This window comes from Microchirus variegatus (genome assembly GCF_963457635.1).
Source record: "Microchirus variegatus genome assembly, chromosome: 9".
In the NCBI taxonomy this organism is placed as follows: domain Eukaryota; kingdom Metazoa; phylum Chordata; class Actinopteri; order Pleuronectiformes; family Soleidae; genus Microchirus; species Microchirus variegatus.
Genome location: NC_139810.1, coordinates 21,663,251 through 21,687,284, shown reverse-complemented (window position 1 = coordinate 21,687,284; position 24,034 = coordinate 21,663,251). Strand labels below are relative to the sequence as shown.

General features: G+C 41.6%; 2 protein-coding genes across 4 annotated transcripts; one reads left to right on the top strand and one right to left on the bottom strand.

The window, feature by feature from the left end:
• Positions 1–818: 818 nt before the first annotated feature.
• Positions 819–10,302, bottom strand: LOC310931503 (myosin light polypeptide 6; the record flags this gene model as incomplete). 3 transcript variants are annotated; one of them, XM_083894677.1, is made up of 7 exons in its annotated part: positions 819–1,058; positions 2,099–2,146; positions 3,790–3,867; positions 4,113–4,286; positions 4,419–4,562; positions 7,003–7,030; positions 7,407–7,518. In XM_083894677.1, 6 exons carry the CDS (start codon positions 7,407–7,409, stop codon positions 2,118–2,120), a joined length of 456 nt encoding a protein of 151 aa, XP_083750803.1. In that variant the 3' UTR covers positions 819–1,058; positions 2,099–2,117. The 3 variants fall into 3 exon arrangements, with proteins under 3 accessions (XP_083750803.1, XP_083750801.1, XP_083750802.1); XM_083894675.1 differs by lacking the exons at positions 2,099–2,146; positions 7,407–7,518 and adding an exon at positions 10,126–10,302; XM_083894676.1 differs by lacking the exons at positions 2,099–2,146; positions 7,003–7,030; positions 7,407–7,518 and adding exons at positions 6,753–6,780; positions 10,126–10,302.
• A 6,328-nt stretch (positions 10,303–16,630) lies between these two features.
• On the top strand, positions 16,631–22,134 carry neurod4 (neuronal differentiation 4; the record flags this gene model as incomplete). The annotated part of the gene is given in 4 exon segments (XM_083895054.1): positions 16,631–16,695; positions 16,697–16,705; positions 16,707–16,745; positions 21,043–22,134. Coding segments are annotated over 4 exon segments (1,158 nt in total). The 5' UTR covers positions 16,631–16,677.
• Positions 22,135–24,034: the final 1,900 nt, after the last annotated feature.

The window sequence follows — 24,034 nt, the reverse complement described above, 5'->3', positions numbered from 1 at the left end:
TGCTGATGAAACGGAAAACATCCAGAGTGGAGGGTCAATGGGATTCTTGACTTAAAGGATTTGGTGAATCTGTTGCTCCCAAGCAGAGAAAGTGGGATGTAGCTGTGCCACGGCTGGCCCAGCCCCCGGCTCTCTCTCCTGGCAGATTCCAGTTGAAAGTTAATTGGACGGGGAGAGGTCTGAGACAGGCTGCGCTGAGGCCCATTAGTGATTCCCCTGTCGAATCCAGAGCCATGAGGATCACAGACTCACAAATAGGGGATTAAAATAATCAATAGCCTTGACTTCTTTCGACCACACACACAGCGTAATTAGTGAACAATCTATTCAGCAGTGGACTATGACACCTTCCCGAACCTTATCCCGCACACATGAGCTCCAGAGCCGGCGCCTAATGAGGGGAAATAGTTGTGGCTGCCTCTGGTTGAAATGAAGAAAAGGTCAGGAACCAAACAGTCTTCTATGAAACTGTGTCACTGAAAATTTTTAGGGTTTGGCCACAAAAACAGTTTGAAACATTTTTTCAAGGGCATTTATGGAGCTGTACCATCAGATTTGCAATCAACAAGAAACTAAATTGTGCAAGGCCGCAGCACATGCATTAAAACTCAAACATTACTCAAGGAAACATGAAAAGCAAGATGGTGTGTTTTCTGTATCTTGTTGATATTTTTAATAGTTTTTTACCACAGCAGATTCCAGCTGCAACACTGCCCTCTAGTGTCCAATGAAAAAAGCACAAACAGGCAGGGACAAAACTGTGCCTTATTCTACTGAATCGAAACAATCCACCAAAAAGACCAAAGGTTTGTTTTCAGGAATATCATTTATTTAAATGTAAAACAACATAATTCAGAGAAATAGCCGGATTACTTGTGGTCTTTAGTAAGGAATGCAAAAGGCACTTCTTAAATTAAACGTGGAAAACGAATCAGTGGAAAGAAGGTGGGGCCAGCACTGTGGAAGCCAACTGCAAAAAGAGGGTATATGTGACAGGTTTTTAAAAAAAAAGCAGGATGCTGATCATCTTCACCCGTTCATCACCATCCTGACCAGTTCTGTAAAAGAGACATAAGATAAGAGACAAATGTAAGATTGGTGGTCTAAACTTTAGCAGAGACCTACTCCAACTGCAGCACGTGGAGCAAGCTCCCCTCCTCATCAAGGTTTGGTCAACCTGGTGGGACATGCTGCATTTGGGGGGCAGATCCCCGTTATTCTGCTCACCCAGAGGAAAGAATGGTTGAAACAGGGAACTAAGAGAAAGAGGCAAAGTAATCATCTCTATCTCCAGTTCAGCCAAAGTATTAGGCCATGTCTATGATCCAAGAGGAGCTGGTTAGAGAAGCCATCGTCGCTGTATGCGTTCCTCGAGTTGAGAAGCAAAGGAAAAGGGGGGAAATCAAGGTAGCTACAGTCCAGTCAGAATGGCCTGCTACAAAATCAGCTTCCATCAGCACAGAGGAGAAAAAAAGTCAATAGCACAATAGCAACTTATTGAAAATGTTCAGGTTAGTAGAAAAAGGGACTGGCCCACTCTCCCCGAAGCTGGTGCTAAAATGGAACGTAAAACATTGTCTACTTTGTAATGAACTTCTAATTCAGTGTCTATGAAAAAGAGCAGCACCTCTGACACCCACAGAACAGAAGCCCTGTTTTGATAGCACTGATGACATGCAAATGAGATTAGAAGAGCCTCCTCATGGCTACAGCACCGGCCAGCTCAACAGTGGCCACCAGGTTTTCCCTGAATGAGACCAGTCTCTTCCCTGTGTGTCCATAATATCCCCTTATAAACGGAGGGGGGACTCAGACACATGCAGAAGGGCATGCTGCAACCAGGGGCCAAGACAGAGGGCTGCAGGAGAGAGAGACAGAGACAGAGCAGTAGGAGGGCAAAGCCTCATGACTTAAGATGAGAGAGGGCCGCCAGGGTTTTCCCAAAGGCACCTGCAGATCTAATTTGCAACGGCAAATTGTTTCTGTTTGCTGATATAAAAGGTAAATACTAAAGCTGATTAGTGTTAGGGAAGCCTGATGGGAATTATTTGATAATAATAATAAAGCAGGAAAGGCTGGGGTGCCATCTCATGTATACCCAATGCCCGTACTGGCCCTCAGCCTGACATGATGTGGCGAACAAACGCTGTGGAAGAAGAACAATTAACACACTGTCAGCAGTGGACATTTTTACAGGGCCTCTTATGGCGCTTTGCCATTATAGAGTTCTAGCACTACTCGGCTCGGCTCGACTCAACTCGGTTTAATTTGATTTTCAATTAGGAATAGTACCTGATGCTTACTTTGGTACCCGATCTGGCAAGGTTCCAAGCGAGTTGAGGCGATACTAAAACGTGACGCCAACGTCAACGCGACGCCATGTCCGACACAACATTTGAACTGAACGATGCCGGACAGTTAAAAATCCAGAAAACTTGTTTATCTCAAACATGTATCGCTAGAACTATATGATGGAAAAGCACCATGAGAGAAGTCAATAAATTCTAATTAAAATATAAGTTGGACCGTAGAATACACATGCATCTCAACACACGATGAAATCAAAGGCTGTGGCCATTGGTAAACTATCCATTTAATAATAAAATTCAAATCATTACCTTTGGAAAATGAAATACACACTACATATTTATCTCGGTAATTAGCAATATTCCATTTGCACAGAATATAATGCAAAATCCTCAAAGCTTCATTAGCACATTGCTAAGTGGTTGGGTGACATTGCTAATATGGTGAAGGGCTGTAACCTTTAATCGATTATTATTTGTGGGTTTTTTCTCTTGTGTTCCCTTTGATAATTAAAACGCAATTTCTGGTTTCTCAGCTGTTGGAAAACACTGATCAATTTTTTTTTGTAACATTTTCTGAAAATGTAGGGACCAACAAATCGTTGATTATTAATAATCGTTAGTTGCAGCCCTAACACGGCGATGTGCACAGAGTAACTTTGTGATCAATGTTAAAGGTGCCATATGTAATAATGTGGCCAAAAACGGTTACTACATTCAAATTCAAAATACCGAGGTCTTTTAGGTTTCGTTTTCTGACGTAACTGGCAACCTGTGGTTGCTCAATAGCTGAGACTCTACTGGCTGCAAAGATTGGTAGACAGCGGTAGGTGGCGCCACATGCCAAAACATGATTTCAAACATAAACATGATTTGCAGCCTGCAAAATATTTTTTTAATGCAAATATTTTGTCTGTACTGTTGTTGTTGGCGAGTTCAGTTTGTTATATGAACATTATTCCTGAGTCTCTGTGACATATTAGGAGGATTTTATGATCAGTTGCTTTAGATTTATTACATAATGCACCTTTAACATCTAAAAGTTTTGTTAGCTTGCAAATAGTTGTCGAGAGTAAAATTGCCAATAAAATGCAATGAGGAAACATTAAGATGTGGAGGGTTACTGTCACGGTTTTAAATTGGAAGTTAAACAATGGAAGTGAATCAGGTCGAGCGTTATCCACTTGCCTGAGATTAATGAAATTTTGTTAAAAGTAATAAGTAAAAAAAAAAGTTGGAAATCACTGCAGCGTGATTTTACAAGTCAACTGCTTTTAGTCCAGAAACTTCATCCACAGACTTGTAAACAAGAGCTTGTGTTGATGATGTAATGGTGATGATAGTTAGTTGCCTTTTGTGTATGACGATTACACATTGAGCAGTTTTCTGATTTATTGCAATGTAACGCTTGAACACCACCTGCCTAATTAAAGCAAAATAAAATAATAAATCCAATCTTGATCGAGTTTGTTTTTGCACTCACCTTCATAATTGATGCAGCCATTTGCATCTTCATGTCCCGCTAACAGTGTCTCCACTTCCTCCTCTGTCATTTTCTCACCTAAAAGTGAAACATAAAAATGTTAATTCATATTATAATGGTGTCTTTATATTGAGCTTATAAAGTAATAACATTTACAGTTTTACACTTGTGGGAAAAGACAGAAAAGTATAACCGACTGGCCAAGCTTTTTATTCTGAGGATTACAATGTTATCCCAGAGGTAAAAAAAAAAAAGAAAAAAAAAGAGGCTAATACAAAAAAATGCCAGCTATCTATTTATGTGTGACAGAAAATGGGACTTACCTAGCGTGGTGAGGACGTGGCGGAGCTCTGCTCCCATTACTGTGCCGTTGCCCTCCTTGTCAAAGACGCGTAGTCCCTCAACAAAATCCTCCATGGAGCCTTGATCTTTATTCTTAGCAATGGCCTGTAACATGGGCAGGAACTGCTCAAAGTCTAGCATCTTCATGTTCATCTCTGCAAAAAAAAAAAGAAAGAAAAAGAACAGCATAATTGAGGCAATCCTGGGTCTACGCCTCTGGAGAATTTTTTACCCGCTGACAATTTAATGATAAACAACTCCAAGCCAAGACATTTATTTTTGCTCACCCTCCGCCTTGGGGTTGCCCAGGACCTTGAGCACCTCAGCGTTAACAGGGTTCTGTCCCAGGGCCCGCATAACATCCCCACACTGGCCAAAGCTGATCTTCCCATCTCCTGTCTTGTCAAACAGCAGGAATGCCTCCTTAAACTCTGCAGAATGAAAACACTAGGCAAATTAGAGCAGTGGTGTGAATTTGTTAATTTTCTACCGCTTTATCCTGCACACGAGGGTTGCGGGTGTATGAAATATGTGGGGAAATATAGTGGAGATAAGCAGCCATGTATGGAGGAATGATAGGGGTTAACAAGATGTCAGTGAAATTAGAAAACAGAAAAACTAGACAGAGTGTGACTAAATTGAGAACAGGCAGACTCGAAAATACTATCTGGTTTTCTTTGCACAAGTCTAAATTTAAAAGCAGGGCCCAAAAAACACGACAACAAGCCGGCTTAGGTGTTCTTTGCTACCCAAGAAGATTCTAACCAGTCTATTCAGGATAATAAATCAAATTGATAAAAAATTTTTTAGTGATAAAGCTTTTTTTTTAAAGACACAAAAATGTATGAATATCGTCATATCATTACTTCCATCTGCAACTTAAGGTGCATATCAATTATTAAACAATAAAAAAATCAGCCGTTTGTCACTTCGAACAACCCCTAACTTCCACAGGACAGCAGCAACTGATGCTTGTCATCTGGTGAGCCTGCCTTTTTCATTTTCACACCAACAGCGAGGTGAGAACTGACACTCCATGCTCCATCCCGTCTATGAACATTCACACTACAGTATTATTAACATGCAAATGTCCATTGATTACATGTACAAACATTTAACATCTGGGGTACAAGTAAATGTGTGAACAAACAGATGTCAATGTGTGAGTTGAGTTATAAAATCAAGCACCACAACAAACTAGATTTGGAATATGAGAAACAGGTGAGAGAGTAACAATTCCCTCAGTCCACTTGATTTTTGGGGCAGAGTTCTTTTTTTTTGCAGTGTGTATGTGTACAAATGTCCACACGGGTCATTAGTGTGAATGGCTAATATTGTGTCACCCACATTATGGTAGAAATGTCTACCGGACAAAATGACCTCTCAGGTGATTTTCTTACTAAAGCTACTTACATTTGAACAGACACTACTACTGTTTACTGGCTTTCACTCAAACTGATATTTGACAGCACTGTTCAATAGTCAATAAGGCTGTGAGTTATCTGAGCCTTCTTAAGCAGTCATTCCCAGAGAACAGATTGCTTGCGTAATAATTTTTTGAAGGGGTTGCTGTATAGTTTCCAGAGCTTCCAGCCCTTTATCTATGATACATGTGTAAAATCGTGCAAAAAATGAAGATGTCATTATTTGAATCAAAAAAACTTCTGGGAAAAGTCTGGTTTACCAATTCAAAATAATGTCTAGTGTTATAGAAAGGGCAGTATAGTCATAGCCAAGATGCATTATAGTAGTAGAGGCACAATTAATATTTAAGAACTGCCAGGATTGACACAGTCTTTCTGTTGATCAAATGCTCAATCATTGTACTGTAGCTTTGATCCAACAACAGGCATTCTAGTCATGTCCTTCAGCCAAAAAACACACACAAAAAAAACAATTGCTTTAGTCTGAAAACGAGGTAAACATGGGGTTTTCACACAATATCTGGTTGGCAAGTTGTTTCTTTCTTAATAGGACAAGCTATTCCCTGGGGGGAAAAAGGCTCAGGCACTGTTGTGGACTTTTCCTGTTCTGAGGAATGTGCCTCTTCCCTTCTGGATTGCGAGCACTTCTCCCAACACCATATTTGGTATTAGAGGAGTGGAGAAAAGTAGGAGGAGAGAGAGCGTAGCCTATTATGTCAACAGAGATTAACAACCCAACCCTTGGACAAAAACTATCCACCACTGTATCCAGCACCAAAAAAGGTCACACTTGTGCAGATGAGCTGCTTGAAAGACAACAGACACAGTTTGAGGCAGAATGACACGGTCAAGGAGGAGGACTGCGGTCTAACAGAACAAGACTTATGAGGACAGAAGTACTTCTAGTGCATGACTGACCACAAACAGTGGGGTCCACTTTCCAGAGGTCTCAGGACTTTTGGACCCCATTGGACAAAAACACTGTAACACATGGTCAAAGCTGGTAAGGATTAGAACATTATGTGCGTAATATGACTGACTTTGACGAACCAAACAGTGCACAGCGGGCTCTCATTCACATCTAAGACAATTTAGTTTTTTCCAAAACCAACATGCAGATCACACCCTTAACACTCCCGAGGTAGGCACCAGCTTTTTTTTTTGTTTTGTTAAGACGGTCCCTCTTCTCTGACTTACCATGAATCTGATCCAGGTTAAATTCAATCTGGAAAGGACAAGCAGTTGCAAAGTGGAAAAAGTGATGAAACAGTACGAAGGAATAACGAAGGAAAACCTAAGTCTTACCACGTCTACTATGACTATGACAGGCAGGTACACAGCAGGGTGATAGAGCTACAGGGCAAAGTGTCATTTGAAACAAGCGAGAATGAGGGCATGCAAAACAAGCTGGATCTGGAGAATGTCAAACACAAATTCAAAAACTTACCAAGGATTTGATCTTCCGAGAAGTCAGACTGTTTGAAGAGAAATTAACCTAAATGAAACCCATTTGTTTTGATGCGCACAGCTAGCTCTAGGTTACCTCAGAGGCACCTGAACACATCGTCTGTCAGTAAAAAAAAAGATCTCCACTAACTACATCACATTCACGAATAACTGTTGTACACGTCTGCACGTCGATAGCATCAATAATCTCGCCGTGCGATCCTTCAATCCATCTAGCTAACATTAGCTTCTCAAAAGTTGCACTTCCGCTAGCGAACAGCGAGCCATTTCAGAGTCAAACACCTAAGCAAAGCAAAGCCGTTTTCTGAAATAATGTCAACATAAAGATATTAGAAATGGCAGTGAAGAAAGAGTTGAGTGTCCGTGTCACGGGAAATAACGCACCATGTTCCTGCAGTTGGCTGCTGAGGTGTGTCCCAGGCGTCCGCAGAAGGAGGAATGAGACGGAATTTACAGTAGGACGAGAGGGAGAGAGCAGGATACATGGGAGAAATATCCCAACAGCTCTGCGTCATGACGTCAGCACAGTACGTAGTGGCTCTCGCTGTGCACCCGGGGTGAGAAGGACACGCCCACTTACTTGGATTATTGGGAAGAGTTCGTGAAAATATTGGGCTAAACCAATCAGAGGGTGAGTATGATGACTCCTCTGCCCATCTCTAGTGATATATAGAATCTCGCTCCATATATAGAAACACACGTCTTGGTATGGTGGTTGTGTTTATTGTTAGCAGCAGCAGTGTAAATCTTTAAACTCATTAAACGTTGAAGTTTAGGACTGGGGTGACCTGTTCATCATGTTCTGTTCAGTACTGTAGCTGCATAATCAGAGTGGAACGAGCAACTTTTCTTCATAAAAATAGCTTTAGACAGGCTAACTAATATAAATGTACAGTTTCAACGTTAAATACAGATTTACAGAAAGATTCATACACATTAAAGGTGCAGTATGTAATAAATCTAAAGCAACTGGCCATAAAATCCTCCTAATATGTCACAGAGACTCAGGAATAATGTTCATATAACAAACTGAACTCACCAACAACAACAATACAGCCAACATATTTGCATTAAAAAAATATTTTGCAGGCTGCAAATCATGTTCATGTTTTGAAATCATGTTTTGGCATGTGGCGCCACCTACCGCCATCTACCAATCATTGCAGTCAGTAGAGTCTCAGCAGTCGAGCAACCATGGGTTACCAGTTACGTCAGAAAACGAAACCTAAAAGACCTCTGTATTTTGAATTTGAATGTAGTAACTGTTTTTGGCCACATTCTTACATATGGCACCTTCAAAATTGAGGGAGATGGTTTGGCTTTTTATAAAAAAACCTATGCATCACCCTTGTGTGAATTGTTGTGTCACAAATCTGGCGGTAAACAAGTCTAAAACAACAAGGAAAGGATCATTATTGTCATTATCAGTGGCGTGCATAGACATTTGGAAAGGCAGGGAAAATAAAAATTAAAAGTGCACCTACTGCACACCAGTGGGGGTGTATACTGTAATTCCCCATATTCTCACACACCTGCGTACACCTATGCAGGGACATCCTTTACAGCACCTTTCTATCACCAAGGTGGGCATTTTCTATACAGCACTGAATATCATTTCCTCTAAGGACACCCTTTGGGACACTGTCACCTTTTTTGATTGGATGCACACACCCATAGGAAACACAGTTGCAAGGGCGTCTTATACGACACTGCATCACTTTTCTCCACTATAAAGGCACTCATTCAGAAACAATCATTTTTTTAAATTTACATTTTGCTTTAGAGGGCACATAGCAGCCACTAAAGCACTCCTTCATGTTTTTTTTTTACCACTCTAGAGGGTACTTTATTGTGTCTTGTGACTCAAGTGGGCACTTTAGTGCACCGGGTGGGGGGGGGGGACTATTTTGCATATTTTACTTCAGTCACACCTTAAAGTGATCTTTCAATTGATCCAAGTGATGAAATCAAAAATATTGAGTGCTGTCCCAAGTTTTCCTCAAAAATCAATCAGAAGATGAACGACGCTTACAATGTTAATTTCTTCTTCGTCTGGACTTGTCTTTACCAGTGATGAACCTTTGTCGACGCAATCACCAAGGGCTATGTTGTTGTTGTTGTTGTTGTTGTTGTTGTTTTCCTTCCTCTGACTCACTTTTGTTTGTCTGTGACGTCACAGTTACCACATGGGTGACACAGAGGTGAAAAAAAAATTCCAATGCCAAAGTACTCACTGGTTATATATCATATATTTTCTTGGGTGTTTGAAGTACATCATGTCAAATAATACGTGTTAAGACCTGATTGTGACATATTTAGAGAAGTCTGTCGTGTGTGTTTGACCCCACTTAGAGTAAACAAATGCACGGCTGCAGTGAATGACTTTGCTCGGCTTCGAGTTAACGACGCGACTGTGTGGTCATGCAGGAATGATGGATCACTTCAGGCCAGTGAGAGCGTGGACTGATGCCATGTCCCTTAACAGCAGGGCTTAAGTGTTGTCTTTGCCCCCAGCAGGAGCTCTGGCCTCCTGTCACGTCTGCGATCCCGCTGTGAGCAGCGTGTCTTAACACGGCCTACATTTCCTTGCAGGCAAAAATGAAAAGGTCTCATACCAGAAAATCAATGTGAAAGCAGCACTGAAACAGGACGCACAAGGATGGCAGCAAACCTTAAACACCGCCAAAGAGAAAGGACATTCATGCAAAGTCTAGTGTGGGAAATTAAGATAAAAGATATAGAAATAATTTCTGTCTCATTGACCTATGCTTGGTTTGACCTAAATAACATGTGATCTAATCTTACAATGTTTTCATTTAACAGCATGGACAAGGTATATATAGTATATTATTATAGTATATTCCAGCCTCACAGTCATTGCCCCTCTTCTTTGCATTACCTCATTAAACTTGATGCAAATCATTTTGTCTGTCAAGTTAGTTTCAAAATTAAAGTTTTTGTACATTCCTATCTGACAACTGACCACATTTGTGTGTCTCTAGCTGAGAGTTATTATATTGGCTATTGATTATTTCCAACAGTACTAAATTTGAAATACCCCACATTAGCTTTGTCACAAAATAACAGCAGTAGCGTCGCTCACCTCTAAAGTGCTGGGGTCAAATGGCGAATCCGAGGGACGCAGCATCCTGGGCTTCTGCTCGGGGGCTAATTTTGGTGCTGCCGGCGTTGCAGACAGGCAGGGGAAAGGAGGACCCAGTCTTGCTTCGGTCACAGGTGAAGGAGACTTCTTGATGGAGGACTCTCGTTTAGGGGCCATTCCTACTGTCTTAGAAAACGTATGATCTGAAATATCTGCACCCACTCTGGATATGTCTGGCTATGGAATAAAGTGTGTCAGTATCCTGTGGAGGGGTGGTGGTGGCTGAGAGGGGTGCAGGTTGGTGATGCTGATAATACTCAGGGAATGGCAGCTATGTGAGGAGGGAGAAGAGGTGGATGTATGAGTCTGTGTGAGCGAAATTTGTGAAGGAAAAGTGTGGGGGTGGCAATGAAAGTGAGTGTTGGATATAAATAGAAAGAACCAGGCTGAGCTGTGTGACTCCAAACACATGCTTTTATTTGGGTCAGAAAAGCCGGTGTGTGTGTCAGTGCAGCAGTGAAGCAGCACCAAGTGGAGCGTCTCTGTCAAGCATCACACACACACACACACACACACACACACACAGACGATGGCCTAGATTACATCAGTCTCTGGAGTTAACTGTAGGCAACTGGACAACGTTCCTGAGTGTGGTGGATTAAGGGCACATCACTTACACGAATGCAGCTTTTCCAGCTCTCCACTGTCTGGACACAGTCTTTCAAATGCTTTATATTTTATTGCAAACCTTCAGAACCCACCACCGTGAACTTTATGCGCTGCTCTCATGGCTTTCACTAAGTTTAAGGAGGCATGAGCACTGACTTACATTTATTTACAAGGCCATATTGGGTAAACTATCGACCATATCTGTGTCACCTCAGCCAGTAGTGGGTATACAACTTCTGCTCACCACATTGGCTCCTTTTCAGAGTTCCCAAAATCCACTCAGAACTTGGTAAAAACGCTTTTTCCTATAAGCTGCACATTGGTCATGGAAGAATCTGCTAAATTCACGACAGCTTCAGCATATTAGTTTCCTGGGTGAATTCAAACGTCTACTGACAAACTGTTTACCAGAAGAGTGTTCTTGGCCAGGTCTCCCTCGACAAAGGGACTTAAAATAAATGTTGAATAAATAAATAAAGTTGCCTACAACTTACTTACAAAGATGACCTGAATGACTGAGAACCTTCACAAACCTTCACTTGTGTATGGTATAATATATAGTGGTATAATAATAAGGATGGGTTAAAAATGAGGTCAAATTCACTATTACTAATTGGTGTGTGTGTGTGTGTGTGTGTGTGTGTGTGTGTGTGTGTGCAAAAATGACTAATTACAGTATAATTCTCATTTGCTCTATTTTTGCTGATGGAATGCATGTTTTATTTGCTCCTGCAGATACTGACGTCCTCTTGTTTCCTGCTCAGTGACTGTCACTGAAACTACTGCACAAAAACACCCATGATCTGAGACTCCAGAACATACTGTAATGTTTTGCCCTGTAGGATTCATATCTGAGTATATAGCCTGTACAGGTGCACCCAGTCATGTGTAGTCATTGTGTTCAGGTAAGGGACAGGCAAATCATAAGTATTGTATTCTTCTAACTTCTCCTTTACAATCGTGAAAAATGTCAAATTAAAATATGTATTATTGTGCATGTATCAATTACATATTTGCATTATTGTGTAAGGAACAAACAAACACATGAACACATACTTATTTCCTCGATTGTTCATATGACATTAGGGTAAATTCACGTTAAAACTCGAGATATAGCGTGTAGTCCCAAAGTGCACCGCTAGATGTCACTATGACACAACAGGAAGCCCCACGAATCTGTTGAACTTGCATGGATCGAGCAGAAGACAACCACAGCATATTATGTTAGTAATAGCATGACAATATAAAAGTAATATGATATTATAATTATAAGTGTTCAATAATTAATTAATTATATAATTATATATATAATACACATATAATATCTATCTATCTATCTATCTATCTATCTATCTATCTATCTATCTATCTCTCTCTCTCTCTCTCTCTCTCTCTCTCTCTATCTATCTATCTATCTATCTATCTATCTATCTATCTATCTATCTATCTGTCTATCTCTCTCTCTCTCTCTCTCTCTCTCTCTCTCTCTCTATCTATCTCATCCTGGCGTCACGCTCTTCGCTCCTCCAATAATCGATGCGCGCTAAATGGGCCTTGAAATCACCGTTTATGTGGCGCAAGCGTCAAAACAATAGCGACACAGACCCTCGCTGCGAGACCAACGGCACTTCTGACAGATTGAAGCTTGAGCAGCAGATCGAACATGCACACTGATTGTGACTGTGTGTGCGTGTGTGTGTGTGTTGTACAATAATGGTGCAATGTATGAAAGGGTTTTTTTTATGTATTTGGGGAATCGTTGGATGAATGGATGCTGTCACTCAGCCTTCACACTGTTGGGTTAGTCTGCCGAGCAGACAGCTCCGTGTCAAAGAGTTTAAGAAGATTAGCTGCGCCTCACGTTTTCCTCCTCATCTGTAACAATAATCCACCACACGAGGCTAATAATAACAGGAGGAATATCCCATAATATAGTTGCTTTCTAATAGATTATCAGGACATTTAGTGTCTGCATCATTAGAGGATGTGAAATTAATTTACAAATTTATTAGTCATGTTTGTTTAAAAGAAAAAAGAACAACAGTCATTTTCCTCATCTGTCGTGTTGTGTGCAGTGTTCAATTCAATCACTCCAACTTGAATCAGAAATGTTTCAACAGATCCTCTGAGGTGCCTCAATTGACTAATGAAATTATGGCAGTTCTTCCACCTAATGCCATTCAGAGTTCCCACCGCTACTGCAAATCTCCAAACCACCTGATTTATTTTTAATGATATTACACCCCTCAGTCGGCTGTGTCATGGTAATAATCGGGGTGCTCCAGCTGCCTCCAGATCACATTAGCCAGGCTTAATATTGACAGTGCCGGGCCCACTAAACAATGAGGCTGTGGGGATAGGGAGCTTAGAGGCTGCCTAGCCAATGGGCATACTGCAGGAGGTAGAGGAGATGCAGGCCAGGATGCTCCAGTTCCCTATGCCCTGGAGGACTGGCACCATCATTAAACATTTTTTTCTATAGTCCTGTGGAGCTTTAAACCCACCAAATCCAGATCCAAACCCCACCCAGGCCCCAGACATCAAAACCATACTGACAAGGGACGGCGAAACTAGTGGCAACATGATTCCCTTCTATTCTTTCAGCGCATTGAGCGACCTGCCAGGGAAACACCTCAGCAGCTGCACCTTGAGCAGGCTCCTGCTGGGACATCTTTGAATATGACTCAATGGACTGAACTACTTTGGAGGGGTCTGTCTTCTGAAGTCAAAGCATCAGCTGGTGAAGTTTACCTGCAAGAAAAATGAAAAACACCTTTATGATTCCTGTCAACACACAAAAAGAAAGATAAGAGAAACATATGCAAACAAATTTAAACCCAACTTTATATTTCCACATTTTGGGTCATATTCACCAGAATTTAATATAATAATAACAAAAATGTGCAATTTGATTTGATTAAAAAAGTGCTTTTATCTGTTAGACTAATTTACTGTATGTTGCAGGCTTGTCTCATTGCAGCATTTGCATAATGGTCACACTGGGAATCAGACAAGGCCACTTGTGGGATACTTGCACCTGATCACAGAGACACTGTGGCTCTTTGCCAATCACAGCTCTACAGTTGATACTTCCAATTAAAAATCACCTGTATTTGTCTTATCATTTATCAGGTTGTTCCACGTCAGTTACGGATGTTCCATTGCACTGAGGTTTTATCTCGTGTCCCAAATTGTTGTTTGGATCGGAGGGGATTTTGTGTGGGGGCCCACAGATTACCGTCGTTGATTAGTGGTTGGGTGTAATCCTTTCAGCCCCTCTCTCTCCAAAACACCCCTGGGATATGCCCGTCTCCCTGAGGACCGGCAGCGTGGCAGATGGATCCTCCTCCCCCTTTTCTGCCCCCCTCTAACAGCTCACCCAAAACACTGTTGATGTCCTGGGACGGAGGTTGTAAAGTATCCTGAATATGAAACCACAGGCACCTTTGTTTAATGGCTCTCTCCCCACTTAGTGAGAATTGCCCTCAGGCCCGATTCCCATTCTGTAGCTGTATTTCTGCCCGATTGGAATGTGTTCCAAATCCATTAGCCCAAAGGAAGAGGAATAAGCTGCAAACAATCTGCTCATATTGCCCCCAAAAAACCAGACTATAGATCTTATCAAAACTGACTCGATGATCAAGGGGACTCTAAGGTGTTGACATCATGATTTTATTGATATGGCAACCAATTTTCTGTAAATATATACTGGTCTGAATTAAAACATGGGATTATATTCCTACACTATATAGGTATAATATATATGTATATGTACATAATATAACATATAGTATAATAGATACTTGCTCACAGGGCATCAGTTCATGCAGGCTGCACTCTTAGAAATATAAGGTTCTTTGGCTTGTCCTCATAGGAGAACCCTTCAACCTCCACCTGGAACCCTTTTGGAGGGTTCCACCAAGAACCCTTTTAAAACCCTTTATTCAGGAAAGGGGTTTTAAAGGATTCTCTGGATCAAAAGGGTTCTTACTGGAACCACTAGTGTTACCAAGAACCCTTGAAAAACCCTGTCTTCGGGAAAAGGTTTTTTCAGAAGCAAATAATTCCAGGTAGAACCTCAGCCCTTGTAGAAGGACCCTTTTGGAACCCTTATTTCTAAGAGTGTAGAACATTCACATATGCAGTATAGGCACCATATATATCAAAGTAATGAATTTGGCAAACGTGGGGAAAACATTGCCTTTCTAAAAAAGAAAATAATTACAATTTAAGTATTTTGTGTATCTTGGTTAACCATCACATGTATAGTGAGGTGACTTAGTTTTCAGGTGCAGGTTAAAGTCTGGTTTAGGTTCACTGCGTGCACATACATGTGTGTGTTTGTGCTGACCGCTAATGTTCCTCAGTGTGCAGCAGAGGCAGTGTTTCCCTCAGGAAAGCCTGGTGCAAAACTATATTCAGCCTCAAAGAGAAACAAATATAGATCTTTGCAGCCCTGGGACTTGTGACACTCACACACACACACAGTCTGGTTTCCATCACCTCAGAGGACAATACATTAAGGTACAGTCATTTCCTTCCATTCATCCATCTTCTACCGCTTTAACCTCCCAATGAGGGTCATGACCTAACACTAGTCCATCACAGGGCCACACAGAGACAACAACCATTCACTCTCACACTCACACCTATGTTCAACTATAGAGTGTCCAATTTACCTAATCGCCATATTGCATGTTTTTGAACTGTAGGAGGAAAGCGGACACACAGGGAGAACATGCAAACGCCATGCAGAAACGCCCTTGTTCTGGCCGGGTAGCAAACCTGGATCATCTTGCTGCAAAGGCAAGAGCGCGAACCACTACACCAACGCGTGGCCCTTTCATGGACATTAACCGTACTTTGGGCCTAACCCTAAGTTTATCCTAACCTTACAACATGTCACCTTAAATATAAGAATTTATGTTGTGGGGTTTTGCTTTTTGTCCCCATACTGTGACTGTGTAAACAGAAGTAATATACACAGACACACACACACACCATAGCATTCAGATGAAGAACATGTGCACTGAAATTAGTCACTGAAACTTTGGGTAATCTCCATGCGCTGCACATCTAAAACTTGAACATAGACGTGTACATGCAGCCCATCAATATTAACAGGCTTTTAATTTTAGCAAGGCAACAATACAATGTCATCTCTTTAGTCCCACCGCCTTGTACCCCGACGCCCCAAACCCCTCTCGCAAAGTCCACGCTCTCTCCATCTTTTATGATCACTACAAGGGGCTCTGCTTTCAGGAGCAGACCAGGGCACATGTGTGGAGAGATTTAATTCCTATTGTGTTCCTGCGGTCTTGTGCGGTTGTGTGAGTGTGTCTGTGTTTCACAGCAAACGGGAGGGAGAGGGAGATAGAGATGAAGAAAAAAAGACAGGAACAAGGACCCATCTGTCAGCACAGCGCACAAATCCGTCCCATTCCACTCGGAGTCCCAGGGGACAAGAGCGAGAGACAACTCACTTGTGGCAGTGTTTTTTTTTTTTTTTTTGAAAGGAAGGGGGTTACCCCATCACTAATAACGACAGCACTTTAATAGCTAATGTACGGCTGGTACTCTTTTGGGCAAATCTATATAGTGGAACTTGTTTTTGACAACTCATGGCAAAGTTTATACATTTATTCTCCCCATAAGCATAACATTCTATGACTCTTTTCTTGTTTCCTGTTTATATTAAATTATACAAACTCATCAAAAGTTGGTCCAGATCAGATGTGTTCATATGACCTCTTCCAGAAGGTTAGCTATCTATGTTACTGCTTAAATGGGAGCAGGACAATTCCCTCACCATTAGTCAGTCAGTCAGTCAGTCATTTGGGAAACCAATAGGGAGTGTGAGAGACTGTGAGACTCCAATTCCCCATGCAGGCTGCAGGTGTGGTGGAGGCCGCGCAACACACTCATGGGACAGAAGGGCTGTGTGTTTGGGGGTAGGGGTGCATGTGTACCTGGGGAGCATTGAGCACATCACATTAGTCTGGAGTTGTTGCTGTACACACGCGATATCTGACTCACATGGAGAAACTCACATGTCCGCATGCATGCTTTGTCTGAGGACACACACGTTTATCCTAAACGTAGCCATGACGACTGAATCATAAACTTTATTGTTGTTCCAACTGTTCAGGCTCAAAACCTAAGCTTGGTATAAATGTGTGTGTGCATGTTGTGAGATGTGTGCACTGTGCACTAATTGTTTAACCCTATAACGCCAAACGTATCATATGTGATACATTCGTTTTCTTGAGCCCTCCACATGAGCAGTGTGACAATTGTTTCCTTGACAAATCCGATGTATAAAATTATGGGAAACCCGACAGAGTGCATCTTTGTCTGAACAACTGTTTACAAGCCGACCATCACTCAAAATAAAGAGGCTGTGAATTGCAAAATGAGTAAAAATCACTGAGATGTTATGCCTTCCAGACTTCCACCCTGCAAGTTCCATTGTTGCAAAAACAAAAACAAAAAAGAATCTTTGAGCATTGTGACCTGCTGTATCAAATATGATACAAATGAAAACTCCTATATGGAAATTGATTTTTTTTTTTTTAATGTTTGTTTGTTCAGAATGACCATTAAAGGCTCTAGTTTCAAAGAATTGGAATTGTCTGTCAATTATTGAATAGTTTGGGCTTTAAAGGGTTAAACTGCACTTGCACAAACTTGTTTGTCTGTATACATGGTAAATAACAATTAAAAAGTGTATGTATAGAGCAAAGTCCACATTACCCCTTTAAGGACTCCTACACTGACCATTCATTTGGACCAGCCTAACCAAAGTGTTATCATAAGCCAACCAACCAACCAGGTAATGACCAAACCTAACTAGCTTAACGTTAGCAAATCAAAATAAATATTGGCCTTAAAACAGTTCCTCAGAATTGAGGTTCTACCTCATTAGGAGCAGGTTTTGGTCTCCATGAGGACTACTCATCCTGACATGGTCTGGGTTTATATGCCAGAAAAAGAGAGGCAAAACAGACACACACACACACACACACACACACAGAGGCATAAGACTCCCTCCCCTTTGTCTGTGTTCACGTGCCTTTATGTGCACTGACCAACAGTGATTAGGGCCGTTAGCGAGGTGAGTAAATGCTGTTTCAGCACGAGACATCATCTTGGACAAGCGAGTGACGCGTGAGCATCCAAGCAACAGATGAACCCCCCCCCCCCCCCTTCCTCCTCCTCCTCCTCAGAGAACCCCCTCCTCTGACGCACCCTGCATCCACGGAGCCATCTGTTCACCTCTGTTCAATAAATCGTTGGATAAGTGCCTGTTTTTTTTTTGCTTTTTTTAAAGCGATGTTGCCGAATCACCACGTGACCACGTCTCATTCCCCCCCCAAATATATCGCACACTCAGGCAGATCGACGCTGCTGCTGCTGCGGTTGTTGGCAAAGTTCGGTCTCAGTCTCGGGCACAGCTGTGCGCAGTCGCGCGCACAATGGGATCAATGTGGGGGCACGTGCGGCTCGCGAGACCCCGGCCGTCAATAGCCAGTGATGAGAATAGAGAATAGACCCCCTGCTGCGCTGCGGCTCGCCACGCACGAGGCCAAGCGGGCGTTTATTATGCCGCGGTATTTGTGGTCAAAACTGAGAGAATGCTCAATATTGAGCTGCAATTAGAGACAGTACACGTCATATAGTTTATTAAAGCATCTCCACGGGCTGTGATGAGCTGAATAACCAAGTTTCGTGCTCGTTAGTGTTAGTTAGTTGGTTGATTAGTTGATTATCCTTGTTGTGATATAGATATATGAATACATAATATGCATAATTAGAAATGACAAAAGAACATGATATTTAATGGTAAACAATTAGATATTATTGACACCCCATTATCATTAATACGTATGGTTTAAACTAGAAAATACAGTATATAAATGTATCATTTATTATATCTGTTGTTTATTTTCTGTTTTCCTTGGTGTGTTTGCACTTTGAAAATATGTGACATATAGTCTTTAATAAGCTTTTCACCATGTTCATGTTTTGACTATAAAGAACTTCTCTCTCCATCATGGCGCCAACCACTTCAATAACAACAACAACAATAATACAAATAATAATAATACTGTCCGTGGGGACAGAATATGACGCTAAAAATGAAAGAAAACAATTGAATGAGTCAGTGAACAGCGCACACCTGCTCTCTGCGCACCAAGCTGTCAAAATCACTTAAATGCGCACACACGGAGGAGCGTCTCTTATACGCGCAGAAGACCAGGCCTATGCTGTGTTTAATTAAGTGGAAAATTTCTAATCCAACCGACTAATGAAGAGATAGACAATCGATTAAGGTGGTTAACACACGACATAGAAACAGAATGGTGTTTTTTTCTTTCTTTCTTTCTGCCCTACATTTTAAGTGTGAAAATGTATCCAGGCTGAATTGCACAACAAGGCAACACGTGATTTCTGCCGGATTTTGGCTGGACAGACAAACCCAGATTATCATAAACGTTATGAAATTTGTGGTGGTTCTGTGAGAGGAATGAAAAGAGTTTAGTAAAACACAGTGTTATTCTTTCATTCCAGAGATTGGATCGGGATTCACAGATGGGGTTTTTTTTTTTCCTTCTTTCCCCCCTCTTTTTTTTGTATTTTTTATAACATAGGATTATTTTTTTTTCTTTAATCTGAAAAAAGTCCAGTCGAGATTAAGATCCTATTTTATTAAGTGGGGGACCAGCATGGCCAAGACAACAGAAGTAGTTCAAATGAAAACAGTGGCATCTTATAGTGAATCTGCCTCATTTTCTTTCATCCAACGCATTCTGTGAGATTAAAGTCACTATAGGCACATGCAACAAATAAAGTGATTTGTTCATCTCTCTCTTTCTGGCAGTGGCTGGTTTATATTTGAAAAATAAAGAAAAAAATAAAGTGGTTACTATCAAAATCGCTGTGGTGTAAAGAGAGTTTTCATTCATTGGCGAATAAAACCTGCATGTGTGTTTTAGAGTCTGTGCTCTGATGTCATCTCTCACACGTTCTCAGCATCACGCACAATGACCACATATATGACATGTTTATTGTTTTCCGGGGCGCGCGCCTCTCGTGCTGCCATCTGTGTCATATTGGACCTCCAATTCTGCACGTGCATCGGGGCGCGCTCTGTTTTGTCCTCTATACACTCTCCTACTGGCTGAGGCGCAACTTCTGGCCACGAGCCCGCCACGCGCGTTCGGAACAGTTAAGGATGAGTTGGTGGTGGGTGGGTGGGGCGCCGGGAGGAGGGGCTGGCGCCGCTAAAGGCGAAAAAAATCAGCTGGGGTTTGTCATTTGCAAATGAAAGTTCCGTGCGCACTCATGGATGTTTGAGAGAGAAGAGTTCAGCACGAGAGAAGAGAGAGGAAAACAGCGACTCTGGGTTTATCTGGGACTTTTCCAAGTTGTCTTTTTTTTTTGTCTAATTTTGCAGAGGTGACTCCACACAGGTGAGTTCAGTAATTTGTTGGTCTAAATCCAAATATACCTTAATATACTTTAAATAATAATTAAATTGAACAATCTAACTCTGCCTGCCTACCAATTGTAAATACGCTCTATAGGATATAAATATTCAAAAATAAATGAATTTGCAGTGATCATAAAATTACATTTTTTTTTTTTCACAGTCCGACAACGATGTGGCTTAACATCTGAATTTATAATATGCAGTAGCCTGATGTGTCCCATTTTTCACGCGTTAGTGCACAATAATTAATTGGGACAGTTTTCCCCTCTTCAAAACAAAAGCACATGCTATGTCCGAGGTCGAATTCTTACAGCGTTCTGTGTATTTACTTAATACAATGTTCATGTTTTATTATAACGCTGAGAAATACCGTTTTTGGAACGTTATAAAATACAAATACATATAAAATACATGTCCTCCTACTGATTTCTACATTGCCCACTTAATCTTGCGGTTTTATATGCTGAGTAAATCCGGTCTTGTCCCAGATTGACAGCTCTCTGCAAAACAGCAGGGGATCACTCACCCACTATATTCTCCAACAGTATACAACAACATAATAACAGGGGTTTCTTCTATAATATTTACTATGGTTTAGATCGAGTTAGATGCTCAAATAGTGAACTGTCCACACAGCAGTGCTGAAATGTGAGCACTTGCTAAATGTTATCATTATATATATTTTAAAGTGAAGCATTGTGCATTTATTGCGCAGTTATTGATGGATGGAATATTTTTGTCGTGCTTTTCCTCAGATCAAAAAAATGATGAACAAACCGTTTGGGAGGAGCGGGGACGTGAACGAGCTGGTGAGCTCCCTCGGCTGGCTGGAGGAGGAGGAGGACGCTAGCTCACAGGATGGAGAGGAAAGCCCAGAGATGAGAGGGCACCACGGTCTGACTCTAGGGGGCCGGATCCACTCTTGCACAGAACTTGGCAGTGAGGACATGGAGGAGGAAGAGGAAGAGGATGATGACGATGAGACTGGACCAAATGGAGAAAAGGGTCCTAAAAGGAGGGGCCCTAAGAAGAAGAAGATGACCAAAGCTAGACAGGAGAGGTTTCGTGCCCGGCGGGTCAAGGCCAACGCCAGAGAACGTTCCCGTATGCACGGACTGAACGACGCCCTGGATAATCTCCGCAGAGTTATGCCCTGCTACTCCAAGACACAGAAGCTGTCTAAAATTGAGACTCTACGACTGGCTCACAACTACATCTGGGCCCTGTCTGAGGTGCTGGAGAGCGGCCAGTCCCCAGAGAGCAATGGCTTTATGGAGATGCTGTGCAAAGGTTTGTCTCAGCCCACCAGTAACCTCGTCGCTGGCTGCCTGCAGCTGGGACCCAGTCCGATGATGCTCAACAAGCTGGAGGACAAGTGTGGAGGCCCCGGGGCGGGTGTTGCAGGGGGTCAGGCTGGCCATCCCCTCAGCTACCCATCCCCAGGCCTTCCCAGCCCCCCCTATGGCTCCCTGGAGGCATCCCACCTCCTCCACATGAAGGGTTTCAAGGGGCCTGTGTATGAAAACCCCTCCTCAAACGAGTGCAGCAGTGGCACACCACCGTACGACGGGCCCCTCACCCCTCCCCTCAGCATCAGTGGCAACTTTGCCCTGAAGCAGGAGCCTTCTCCCAATGAGTCAGAGAGGAACTACGCGACCCATCCGAGCCACCATGCCCACTACCTCTTGTCGCACCATTACCCCCCGTCCATGACAGGTGGCTTACCTGGTGGCGGGCCGCCGAGCCACCCACTTTTTCAGGCTTCACGTTATGAGCTGCCGCTGGATGTGGCCTTTGACTCCTTCGCTCCCTCTCACTTGGTCGGCGCTCAGCTTGGTAACATCTAAAACAGAGCGGACGTGTGATTGATGAATATATTGCTGTAAAAAAACAATGGTCAAGGTTCTTCTGTATAGAAAAGAAAGGTTTGAATTTACTGTCTAGTTCTCGGGGAGAGCGCTGAATGCTCAAAGAGAGAGAGAGAGAGAGAGAGAGAGACTCGTCACCAACTCAATCTACCTGATACAAACATGCACCCATAACTTTTATTGTTTTATTTATTCTGTTTTGTTATTATCAAATGTTGATCTCGATTGGATTGAAATGTTTCTATATAAATCTCCCCTCAGCAGTTGAAACTTAAGTTTATAGTTTCCAAATGACCCTCAAGCATCACACAGATATTTGTGATGTGAAGAGTTTTGAACAAAAACATGAAAACTTCCTCAAACGTTCTGAATGTCCATGATATCCAAACAGATCACATGAGTCCATCCATCCTAAATTGTGCACTGAGGCCTGCAGCCGATGTCCTTCTCGTCATAAGGGAAAAACAATGCATTTATTTATATCTGTATTTAATATTTATTTTGATAAGTTTTTGTCCTTTTTTTTTTTTATATTCTCAGCACAGTTTTTGTTTCACCGTTTCACGGTTGCCAGTCACTGGCAGCTGTTACTGTATTTAATTATTTATTCGAGGTCTTTCAGGAACTTGCTCATTTGGTGTCACAGTTGTTGTCATTCTGTACTGTTGTAAATATTTTGCTGTTTCGCACTTAATTGAATAAATATTCTTATATTATATGCTATTTCCATAGTAACAATGATTTCCAATGAGTTTCCTCTGTTCTCCCATTCTTTTAAATGTGCCCATGCCTCCCAGTTGCCTTCATATAGCACTTAAAAAATATTAAAACAAACTCATTTATATACGCTTTCACATTGCATTGGTCACATACATATTAGTATAGAATATAGTCTGACAAATTATAATTAGTTTTATCTTCCAGTTCATTCATTTTAAACCAATAAATCACTCTTTTCACACAGTTAGTTCCAACTAAAACCACATATACTATATGCAACTTTCTAATAATTATGGTCTATTTAATATGAAGTTTATATGTATGGTTATATGAAAAAAAGTTGAGCAAGAATCTTACCCAAAAGAAAATGAAAAGAAAAGTTGTCATCCTTAAATTTCTCTAGCATAGAATAGAATATAACAGAATATAAATCCTCATTAGTGCAAAAGATAAAGGTATAAAATGGATTTACAATATTTTTGCTTGATGCAAAATACAAAAATAGGCTCTCAATGAAAAGGAGAAATAGAAACATAAAAAAACCTATCTATATTCAGTATTTTTTGCAATATTGCACAATCCCTCCAGACAAGTGTCATAACTGTAGGTGAGAATTATAACTTAATATAGTAATGGCTGAGAGGTAAAAACTGTTCTTTAATCCGTTTGTCTATAGACACACTGATATTATGATATTAAACCCAATGAACATATACAGGAGTGGAATAATAGAGGTCTGTTGCAGTGTGTGTGTGTGTGTGTGTGTGTGTGTGTGTGTGTGTGTGTGTGTGTGTGTGTGTGTGTGCGTGCGTGTGTGTGCGTGTGTGTCTGTGATGCCATTCAAAGGCTCGTATCAGGTCAGGCGAGAGGCTGCTGTTGTGGGCCATGGGAAAACAGCTCTGGGGAACAGGTGAACATGCCACTTCTATATGGTTTGCGCCCTCTCCCACATGACACACTTTCCCATCCGGCTTATGCCAAAACACTGTAGGGCAAGAGACATTTCAAAGCACTCATCAGCATGAACTGAAAGAGAGAAAAGCACCAGATTTTTGCTTAAAGAAATATCACATGACCGCAGATATTATTATTTATACATTCATCAAATCCCCTTTCCAGTATTGTCTTTGAAACTTCTAAAGTCAGTAGATATATTGTG